This window comes from Aphelocoma coerulescens, chromosome 4 (genome assembly GCF_041296385.1).
Source record: "Aphelocoma coerulescens isolate FSJ_1873_10779 chromosome 4, UR_Acoe_1.0, whole genome shotgun sequence".
NCBI classification, from domain to species: Eukaryota; Metazoa; Chordata; class Aves; order Passeriformes; family Corvidae; genus Aphelocoma; species Aphelocoma coerulescens.
The window spans coordinates 42,767,263-42,779,439 of record NC_091017.1 but is presented as its reverse complement, the minus strand read 5'-3'; the positions used below and the strand labels follow the sequence as shown (position 1 = coordinate 42,779,439).

At 34.2% G+C, this 12,177-nt stretch overlaps 1 protein-coding gene across 2 annotated transcripts in view; it reads left to right on the top strand.

Moving 5' to 3' along the window:
• The window catches only part of GLRA3 (glycine receptor alpha 3), an 87,011-nt gene extending 75,909 nt beyond the window's left edge, over window positions 1-11,102 (top strand). Inside the window, exons 7-11 of one of the 2 annotated variants that reach the window (XM_069012150.1) lie at window positions 559-773; window positions 1,783-1,929; window positions 6,977-7,096; window positions 10,727-10,729; window positions 10,806-11,102. In XM_069012150.1, the coding sequence (XP_068868251.1) occupies window positions 559-773; window positions 1,783-1,929; window positions 6,977-7,096; window positions 10,727-10,729; window positions 10,806-11,075 (755 nt within the window). In that variant the 3' untranslated portion in view covers window positions 11,076-11,102. The remainder of the gene's footprint in view (window positions 1-558; window positions 774-1,782; window positions 1,930-6,976; window positions 7,097-10,726; window positions 10,730-10,805) is intronic. The other variant, XM_069012149.1, reaches the window with a different exon arrangement.
• The last annotated feature ends 1,075 nt before the right edge of the window (window positions 11,103-12,177 follow it).

Below are 12,177 nucleotides of genomic sequence, written 5' to 3'. Positions count from 1 at the left end.
TTTGGAACTTGGTCATTTCACTTATGAGCTGGAACAGTTTGAATGGGGACACAGGGAGAGATTTAGCAGACTTTCCTATTGATAACCTAATGCCCATACTGATCTCACTATGATTTTCCCAATTTTTAGTTTAATAAAAATAAGATTAAGCTTAAAATTGAACCAAAACATAAAGGAAATATTATACATTGGGGAAGCAAGCATTTTCTTTGTACACAGAAGCATTTCCAAATCATAAGTGGCAAAAAATGTGATCTCACAGAGGAAATTTCCTATTGTCATAATGAATTATGGTTTGTTTTTTGTAAGAAAATAAGAATTTCAAAGCTTATCAGATTCTTAATTTTTCAGGTTTTCTGCCCTTTTTTTTTCCAATAAATAGTCTTTTTATGATGGGGACTGTGTTTATTAAAAATCACTGTAGAGAATTCAAAACATAAATCTTTTTCTTGGGAACAAATACATTTGACATAGCATACATTCTTTAGGACTGTGCACTAGATGTTGACAGTAAAAACATTCTATTTCTCTTGAATATTTCTTCTTTGTTGTAAAAAGGAAAGTTTACGTGTATCGAAGTCCGATTTCACCTTGAGAGGCAGATGGGTTACTATCTCATCCAGATGTACATACCGAGCCTCTTGATCGTGATTCTCTCCTGGGTGTCATTTTGGATCAATATGGATGCAGCTCCAGCCAGAGTGGCTTTAGGCATAACAACTGTACTGACCATGACAACACAAAGCTCAGGTTCACGAGCATCTCTTCCAAAGGTAGGCAAAATTTCCTTTGTTTGTACTATATCAATCATAATGTTATGTGACAAACCATTTCAGTCAACCTTGTGTTTTAATTATTGGTGTCCAATCATTTTCTAAACAGATAAATAATTTTGAAATATTGAGAGGATTTTTGATTCTCCAGCCAAATATATTCTAATTCTTCCCTCTCTCAACTATTTAGCCAGCCCCATATCTAGTTAATTCCATAAACCTTAACAGGCAGTGAAAACAATGTTATTCAGTACTACATAAACCCTGCTGAACAATTGACTGGCTCATCCTTTTTCACATCCCAGTATCTGATGACATGCTAGCAGATATGACTGAAATTCTAAAGGCCATAGATTCTAACCATAGATTCTCAATTATATTCCTTTCTCAAAGCTGCCTAAATTATTAATTAGCTCACTAGTTACAAACACACCTACATTAAAATGTAGAGAAATGTGAACGTTAACAGCTCTTAACAGTGCCTTCACTGTGTCAAAGATACAGGACTAATTTGAAACTATACATTTGATTTACTGTGCCTCTATTAGCAGAGAATGAACACATCAGACCTCTACACCTATCTCCTTTCTTCTATCTAATTTTTATTCCAGGAACTTTTGGCCACATCCATTTTAATACAGGACTTCCCACTGGTCCCACTACAAGCTATATTTTGCTTCCTTAGTGTCATTCACAGATCTCAGTGGAACAAATGAAGGAAGAGCATGTGTTTTTTGAGGATTATTTGGTTTGTGATGTAATAAACAGTGCACTATAAGGAACGCTTAATGCTTTAAACACATATTGTAAAAGAGCAAATTTTTTAAACAAAAACTTAACATTGATAGGTTGAATTGTTGTTCTTATTATTACCTAACTTTCATGCTAAGTTTTGTTCCATAAAAGTACTGTTGGGGTGTGTCAATAATGCACTTCCTCCTGACATGAAATACTAAACTTTGCATCTGTGGTTTTAACATGCTCAGGCTTCTCCTGTCTCTTCTCATAGGTGTCATATGTCAAAGCCATTGACATCTGGATGGCCGTGTGTCTGCTCTTTGTATTTTCTGCACTTTTGGAGTATGCAGCTGTAAACTTTGTGTCAAGGCAGCATAAAGAACTTCTGAGATTCCGACGCAAAAGGAAGAAGAGCAAGGTAAAAGTAACAGTGTTCACAGCTTTGGAAGAGTCTGGCTGAATTATGCAGGGATACAGGGTTAATTTGGTAAATATACCACACCTTGAAGTGGCAATATAAATAAAATGGCAGCGCAGCACTAAATTCACTATCGGCAGAGGGTCACTACAAGGACTATGAATTGAATAAATCCAACTTGAATTCTCGAAAGAGGGATTAAGAGGGATTTAAATGAGGCATGGGCCATGTGGGAGCCATCTGCACAAGCATGAATTTCACTCTGTTACAAGAGTTAGATTATACTTCAGTGAATGAATGTTACTGGTATTTGCAGCAGTTTTTACTACATTGAGATTCAACAAATTTTGTTTCCTAATTTCATTCTAATACTCAATTCAAAGCCTTAACAGCTGTGTTTCATGCAAATATTTTTTAATACACAAAGTACTTTTTCAAATAACACTATTGGTAGAAGAACAAACATTTTACTTTAAAAGGCTGGTAAGTTTGCAGGGTTTTCTTCTGTCCTGTTAATTTTGTTCATATTACTAGTAAGAAACTTAATTATAGTCATGGTTATTACCATTTATATTATAGCTGGAGCTATCCAGACTACCAGTAAAATAACTCACTACCAGCGTGCAAAGCCAAACAGCTAAGGCTACAAGTTTGAACTCTGAAATCTGTAGTTAAATCAACAAATAAGGAAAATTTCTTACAACAATATGTAACTCCTACTTCAGATTTTACAAAGTGTAAATAGGTTTCCAGCCTACTTATTAAATGATACTAACTAAATGATATTAAATGATACATCACTGATGTCATGCAGAGCCTGTCACTATCAGTATCTAGAATATTACTAGTGGATGAAAGTCTGACCATAGCAACATGACTCAGTTCAATCATCTTTCATTGAGGACTTACCTCAGTCTACTGCTTACATCACCAGGAGAACATATTTTACAAGTTTCCCTCTCGCTTAGAAGATGCTGAAAATCTGCACTGTTGTAAAGCCTACCTAAGCAGTCTCTGTTGGTGAGACTCCATGTTAAAAGGCAGGCCAGACAGTCAGGTGAAAATGACATTTTCATACATCTGCCTGTTCCTCTGTGTTGAGTCCCAGACTTCTTCAGCTTCAGCTGTACAGAGAATCCCAGGTACTGTAGACTAGAGGATGATTCAGACTGCAAGTACCTGCGTTCAACATTTGACCCTGTGAAAAATGTGCTTCTTTCTTCCTGCTGACAGTAGCAGCAAAAAGAGCAGCTTTGTGACAAGGTGTTTGTTCTTGAAATATGGCAGCTCTCTGAAAGCTGCTTAAAGGTTTGGAATGGGAAGAATGGGGTGGGGCAGACATGGATTACTGGAAAGAGGGGAGGTAAGTCACAAAAACTGAATCATGTATCAAATACAAACAGCTGTGATAAGTGATATATTATGTCACTATACTTTTAGTCCATTAATCTTTCTCACCATGTATTATTGTTTCTTCTGGATCTCAAGCAAATTTACCATATTCAATTTAATTGACATCTTTCTTAAATGCAGGTCAATTATTATGACCACAGGATTAGGAACTGGCAGGTAGTATCTTCCTTCCTCAGAATCAAACCAAATCTCTTTTCAGCTCCCTGTTAGCAAGACTTCAAACTCACCAGACACCCATTCAGCAATAACAATCAATTAAATTTTGGCTTAGAGGTATGTGAGGAAGGAACCACAATATAAAAAGGACTGCTAAGAGAAGACCTTTTAAAGAAAAAAAAGTTTGTGCATGAATAACTAACTGCGTAGACATTATTTTTCTGGATCATAGTATTTTTGAAATGACACTTAAAAGTCCTTATTCTAATGCTACACTTCATGAGAGAGTCCTTAGCTTCAGGTAGGTTGCCTGCTAAATTCTCATAAAATTAAGGGATTAGAATTAGAGACTTTAGAGTGTACAATAAGGTACCAATTATTCTGCTCTGATTCTGGAGACATGCATTTCAATGTTTTTCTTTATAACACACTTCAGATGAGGCTATTAGATATGTTCAGGGGCATATGCTTTCCTTTCTTCCCTGTACCTATATGTTTCATCATGAGGCAAGCTTCTCAGTCTAAATTTACCAAAAAATGCTTTGTTCCTATGCAAGGTTATGATTTTAGAAAACTAGTAGTTTTTCAGAAACGATTATTTTAAATAAATGGTTTTAAACTCACTCCAATTCCATGTAGAGCTAGAGCTCCTGGACAGAGTTAACCTCTGAGAATACACCTCAAGCTCTAGGCACAGGTCAACCAATTGCTCCTCTCTTTCTCAATGTTTTATTAAACCTTTCCTTGCCCAACAAGTATACAGGACTTGAAACATTACAGCATGGAGATTTTATCTCTCAGAAAGAAATTTGGATCACATTCTAAACCCACTGTTATACAAATAATAAATGACGTCTTACAGATTAAAAACTGCAGTTAGTAACTAGCCTTCCTTACCACAAATGTTATTACTTATTCACCACAATTTATAACATGAAATGCAGGCCCTAGGATCATAACTCAGAGTACCTTGGTTTTCCTTCTTCTTTTGTCTTTTCAAAGTCAGTTACTATAGCTCACGATTATAAAGTTTTGTATGTTTGTTTTTCCTTTGGACTAGGTCAAACAGCCACTGGCTGTCAGGGAGCAGATTGCACTGACTTTTCAAACTACCATGTATTAAGAAATATTCATTTGACCATAAAGTCAAGAGGTGAAAATAAGTTATGTAAAAAGGCTGCATTTAAAATAAACTTCAGGGGCTTCCTTGAACATTACATTTTCTTCTTTGGCAAAGAGAAAAACAGTATTCTTTTCAGTATTTATGTCCAAAACTATTAGAGAAATAAGGCAGATAGGATAACTTATCAGAGTTTTTCATTCTGTATGCTTACCATCTTGGGACGTTTTACTAAGATCAGGTTTTTCTACCAGGTGAATTCTAATTGTTGAATACAGAAATTTTTTGCCACTGGAATTTTATCTACAAGGGTACAGCAAAACTTCTAGGGATTTGACTGTGTTGCAAAAGTACAAAAATAGGTCAGCTTGGAAATGTTTCATTTCAGGTATCTGTTGAAAGGAGACATCATTTATGAATAATAGGTAATTGCAGTAGGACAGGTGAAGGATTTCCAAAGTCTATTTTCCTTGTAATTAGAAAGATATGCCTGTTGCAAGAAATATTTACTTTTACCAAGTAACCAAAGCAATAGTCCTATGATTGAATTTCAGTGTCTTTGGGAGGTAAGTGGATCCATTTTCCTGACTTAAGATCATTCATACCTAATTCATCCCAGTCATGAAAATTCCACAAGCTCCCCTGAAATCTATTCCAATTGTTTAAAAAGGTTGTTTTACTAATGCATTTTCTGTCCTGTCATGTCTTGTCTAGAAAGGATACAGAAACCAGACTACTTTGTTCCTTCATGTCACCATTTGCACATTTCCATTCAGTCTTTTCTATAAACATTCCCAGTGGATACAGTTTTTGAATTTGGTTTGGTTTGGGTTTTGGGGATTTTGTTGTGGTTTGCTTTTTTCTCATCCACCTTCCCTGGAAATTCTCCTAATAAGTCCATATAATTCCACAAAACTGTGTTTGCAACATGAACAACATGAAACCTACACAGTAACAATTGAAAGCAGCCAAAGGATCAAATGATGCAAGTAATACACTTGTTTATTCAAACCAGTCTACCATTTTCCTTTTAAACAACATCGTGTTATTGACCCATATCAAGATTGTGATCTTCCATTTCTTCCAGGTCTTTTCCCAGAACTACTGCAGAGCCATTGGCTTTCCATCTAATGCAAAGTTGTTTATTTCTGGCTAAATGTCATACTTACTGACTCTTCTGTATTTTTCAGATGCTTTGTTCAAATCATTGAATTCCATTTTATTTCTAAACAGATCCTCAAACAAATTTGCAGGTTTTCATAGGTTGGAGTATTTTTTAAATTTATTAAAACTAGAGGTTATACCTTCTCAATGTTGATTGAAAACACAGAGGAACTGGAATATCTCTCTTAAGAAGGATATGTTTGAACTCGAATAAGACCCCTGCAGTAATTCTATGGTTATACAAATTGCAATTATGTACAGAGCTGCAACAAGACATTTTGGCATCCAAACCTCATCTATCCCTGCCATTTTCTTTATGCTTTTTCCACCTATAGTCACTGCCTCTTTCTCACACCATCTAGTTCATTTGCAGCCTCATTTCCCAGAAAACAGAGCAGCATCAAAGGCAATTCTTAAGTATAACTGCACCCTCTGGCCACCATTTTTATGATTGTAAGTATGGAGTTCACCCAGTGGTTCCAAATTACTGAAAGGAAAATTTCTTTTCAGAGGCCCAACCCAGTTTGTACAGAACTAGCAAAAATTTTGAAGTGCCTGGGATTGTTTTATAAATTCATTTATAAATAAAAGCTGTTGTTGCAACATAATGTGCAACCTACTCAATGCCGTTTCCCAATAAGCATCACAGTAGGTATAGGAGATTTTTTTGAAAGGGTCTAATACACAAGTGGCATAATGAATCCTGAGAACAGGGGAATTTTGGTTCCCAATTTGAGACTTCATTTGATACTTAGTATATGAACCACAGTTCTTTGACAAAAAAGGAAACCTGGCCAGGGAAAAGAGCTATTCAGAAATATTATGTTACCATTCCTTCAGAATGAGTGTTAATGATTCATTTCCTTCTTAAAAGACAAAAGGACAAAAACAGCAGAAGTCATACAGGGATACTGAAACACACCTATGATCAGCGCTTTTTCTTAGTTGCATTTACATTCCATGGGAATAATATTAACTGGGTACATATACTGAATAACAACAATTTGGTTTTAGGTTAGCTGTTAATATATTTAGGTTTTGGGGATATTCAGTCTTTTAGTTCTATTTTCAAAATCTAAAGATCACCATATCTTTAGAGAGGAAAATAGACATGCAAACTAGATTGTCTTTAATGGTAATCACACCTTTTTTTCTTTTGTTTTCTTTTTGGTCAACCATCCGTTTTGATGAAAGTATTTTGAGGGAGTTCTTGATGGAAATGAAATCAGTGAATCATTGCAGCATAGCAATGGCTTGAGATGTACAGGACGTATAGACGGGACTTTGCCTCAAATCTACAGTACAAATTTAAGGGTAAACTATGAAGAAGATGTCCCATTTGTCATAATGTGATATCCAACCATTAACAGAGGCCCTGTCCTTTTGTCTGAAATAATGTCTTCCCATGTGAACTTCATATGCCTTCGTTGCTACCTGTATGTGATGACGTGAAATGTTAGTAAAGGTACCGTCTTGTTAATTTTATAATCCCTTTTGATATGTTTAAATCTGGATTAAAACATGGTACTAAAATTTTGCACTGTTTGTAGTGCAAAACAACTCACTACTGCTTTCCTTCTCAAAATTGAACAGTAAAAAAGATAGTGTTCAAATTACCAAAGTCAAGGCTTCAAATAAGTTTTCAAGTTGTTATCACACCTTACAATCTATGTAAGCCATAGCCAATCTATGGCTATGGAGTTATTTTCAGCCCCTATGCATGTTATTTCTCAAGATCAATGTATTACTAGGCACATGGACAGAAAACACCATTGTCACAAGACCACAAAACTCACAGTTTTCTATTAATTTATAGCTAAGTATTTTGTAGAACAACACTGATACAGAAATAAATGAATTGAAATTATTTCCTTCAGACCATTAAAGAATTCTAACTTTCCAAATAAAACCTTTTATCTACATTTTTTTCATTCCTTAATTATAGTAATTTTAATAGAAATTATAAAATATTTAAATGTAACTGTATGCAGAACAGCTTTCAAGCTGTTAATTCTAAATCTGAATGTGTGAAAAGTGCATTCAAATCAAACTCTTACTAAAGTTCATTCATCATAAGATTTTTAATGTTTTATGAAAAATCTATAAGAAATAGTTTTCTTTTCTTTAGTGATGATACACTAAAAAGTACACAAAAGAAACGAAAGCTTATCACTTTAAAAAAATAATTCTATTAATTCTGCCAATATGCAGGATTTTTCAGAAAGATCCACAGTAAATACTGTCAACTGGGTCATATAGGGTATTGTCCTTTAGATGATTTCTACGTCTGTAGCCTCAGACACATGCATTCTGAGACGTATTTCTAGTCAAAAAAAGGGACTTCAGCCAAGTCAATCAATAGAAAAAAACAAAAGGGGTTTCACTGACATAAATGCCCTCAAAAAACCACTCAAAGCTAGTATTGATAATAGCAGTAACTGCGTCTTTCTTGCTGTGCACAAGGTATGAATCTGAGGCCAACCTAGTGATTTCTCTGCATTATGAACTGCTGGAAAACTTGCAGAACCACATTTTGATTATTCAAGCTGTGGCCACTGAAAAGAATTATGGAGGCTCTTGGTATGTTCCAGAAGATGCCCTTTCCTGCATATCCACCAGCCCTAACACCATGGTGTGGCTTGGCTGGCTCCAGCCATCCTGCCTGCCCTCATGGAGACACCATCCAACAGACACTGGGCAGAAATGCTGGATTCCTACAAGGAGCTTCACATCAATTCAACAACAGAGAGCATTTCCAAGCAGTCTGCTTGCAGATGAAAAACAGGATGTCTGCAAGCACAAAAATAAGGAGAGACCTGACTTTTAAAACATTCTAGGGGACCATTCCATTCAGGTAAACCTAAAACAGAGACAGTAAAGTCTTAGTATATAGTACCTGATCCTGAAAACCTGCATAGCTGAAATCTACTCAGAAGAAAATTTTATTATCTTTCTCAGCCTGTGCAGTCATAAGCATTATTTTCTGAAGAAACATGAAAAGACAAAACCCTGAAATGTACATGTGAAGGTGTTTAAATGGCAAGCTTATGGTAAATTCTCACAGTACATGCATTTATAACGTAATACTTCTCTTAACTGGAACACAAGACTACAACTAGTCTAGAATACAACTACATTAAAGGTATTATTTCCCATTCTTATCTGACAGGAGAGGAACACTATTGCAGTAATTAAATCTCTGTTTTATCACGTCATCAAATAATGATCCTATCATTTTGTATTTCTGTTTTTCATTTCCATAGTAAAGTCAGTCAGTGATTTTTCCTCCTTTTCTTTCACGTTAATTTTTCTTTCTTTTTAGTTTTTAAAGGCAAATTCTAATACAGAGTTGAGATATAGTAGTGTCAGTAAACTATATCAGTCTCTATGTTTATTCAATTTATGTATATGAAGAAGTATTTCAGCTGGATGATAACTACAGCTCTGCTGGATGGTCAAGCTGATGGCCAAATAGTTCACTTCAAACTTAGTAATTTATCTGCATTCTTTTGTAGATAACATATTCAACCAATATTGATAATAAAACTTGTTGGAATTTTTTTAAACAAAGTAATTAGCAGTTATTTGATGGAAGCTTTAAATATGTTTAAAATTAATTCTTCACTGAAAAATGTTTTCAGATTTTCAAAATGTCACAGACATTTTCAAAATGAAAAGTTTGGAACTTTGGATTTAAGTTGTGCTATTGAGAAATTGCATTCATATAAAGTAAGAGGATAAAGTAAAAAAAATACTTCAAACTATTGAATTGAAACAGAATTATTTGACTTGCTTTGCCAAATAAATATTTTTTAGTTTTTTTACTTTAATTTAAACTAGGAAGACTTTTAAAATATCAAAAATTCTCCTACCAAAAAAAAAAAAAATTAACAGCTGCTCAACTCTTTTTATAATACTTACAGAAATTATTTTTCAAAATCCTTAAGAATTAACATAGTAATTTCTATATTTCATAAAACTGTAGAATCCTAAAGCAACTAAGCTAAATTAGACATGAAAAATAGACATTCCTGAATTTAAAATTTGCATTGAAAAAATGGTGAATGCCATCAAAATCACATGACTATTCTTGGGTAACCTAATTAATGAAGGAGTACGCTGGAACCAAATTTAGTCCTGACTTCACAGATTATGTATCATTTATTTGTCTGCATAGGTGCCTTTTTTATTACTTGAGGATACCTATAACCAGGTAAAGAGGAGTAAAAAACATGTCTCCAGACACAAGCAACATTGTTTATTTGTATGTTATGAAAATATGTATATCTTCAGAACATCCACTTCTGTTTCTGTGCCATGTGATTAAGAATCACTTTCTTTTGTAGTTCCTTAATCCTGAATGTCTTTGCTAGTTTTGCCCTGAACTGACAGAAGAATAAGTCAGAAGAAAAATCAGGCCTTTAGCTTCCATTTATTTTATTTTAAACTAAGACATTTTATGTACTATTCTCTTTATCTGATGTATTCACAGGGAACAGCAGAAATTAGGCATGTAGATAAGATTGATTAAATATACAATGGCCAGATAGGCAGAATTCTCACAAATATAATTAATGTGCATATCATTAGTGATTTTATGAGGAGTATCTCCAGAGGCCAGGATCCCAGGTTGTAAGGCAATCTACAGACTTAATAGCTGTTTTCTAAAAGACCAGTGTGAAGTTTGTCCATTTGAAGACTTCACATATTTACTGTAAATGGAGAAACTTAAACTGAATTGGGTGCCCAATTACCACTAGTTTACTAAGCTTTCTCATTTCACTAAATGAATTACAGACTCTATAAACAAATAGAAAATTCTGTGCCTGTTAAGGATCCAGCAATATTTTTAACAGACTCTGATAGGGATGAAATTTCAACAGGTTAAGATAAGCTGTGGATTCAAGAAGTCGATGAGGTAATGGTGCAACTGCTATTTAGAAGCAGGTAAGGTTTCTGTAAATAATAATTTAAATAAAAAACTTCTTGCTCTTCTTTCTTTTCTTTTTTTTTTCCCCAACAGGATGATGATACACGTGATAGTCAGTTTAGCATTACAGCATATGGAGTGGGCCCATGTGTGCCAGCAAAAGACGGAATGACACAAAAGGGGCCAAATAATCCTGTTCAAGCTGTACCAAAAAGCCCTGATGAGATGAGAAAGGTATTCATTGACCGGGCCAAGAAGATAGACACAATATCCAGAGCTTGTTTCCCATTAGCCTTTCTGATTTTCAACATTTTTTATTGGGTAATCTACAAAATCATCAGGCATGAGGACATTCACCAATAACAAGATTAAGGCTTGCAGTACATAAAGATCTGGCTGTCACACTCAACAGGAGGCTTCTTGTTAGAAATGCACATCAGGGGACTGATCAGAAGAGCTAAACTGAGGGGGAGAAAAAGGATCCTGCACAGTCTGCAATGACCAGCTACAGTGGGATGGAAGAATGACACCCAGAGAAGATACATCTGCTATTGCAAACTTTCCTTGTCAAACTAAATATTAATAACTTTTTCATTGAAATTCACTCTCTACTGAAGCTTTACTGCCAAGTATTTATACATACTGTTACATAGTGGTATAAATGTACAGTATTCTTTGATGGTCCTTAAATTTTTTAAATTCTGGTGTATTTTTAATTTTAAAAATGTTTCCAGGATACCCTAGGTAAATCCCACAGAATTACAGAACAGATTAGTGTTTTTAAGTTTTATTTTAATTTTACAATATAATGAGAAATTTCTGATTGGACACAACAGTGTAAAGGACTTGATCTAGTCTTAAGGACAGTACTGGTAGTTTTGCAATGAACATATTTAACGCATTTTAGTCATATAATTTATTCAATGTACTTCAAATTACTGTTTCCCTGGAGGGTGTATGTTGAAATAACCTCATACAGCACAAAGTAAACAGCCTAACAGTCTTCATATCATATGAGAAACATATTAAAATTTGTAAAATATTAATTCCTGTAAATGATTTTTTCTTTTAATTACTTATACTTTGATAATTTAAACATATTTTTTAATATTTTTTTATATTTTTAAGTGGTTTCTTTCTCAATTCATAAAACTCATATAGCTTGTGAAATAGACAAATTACATCAAAATTTTGCAATGCTTCATTTTGATTCAATGCAAAGAGATCTTGGACCAAAACTGAAAGCAAAGAGTCAACTGCTTCACTGAAGCATTTGGAGGATGAATACAGTTATGTTTATGCACATTCATCTCCTATACATTGCATAATTACAGGAAGTTTAATTTATGAATGTGTCAAATTTTCTGACTCATTCTTTGAAGTTTATTAATGTGACTTAGATACTGGTTAAGAAGCACTTCACAACTTCAGAAAAACATGCAGCTGTTCTAAAACATTAAAAAAT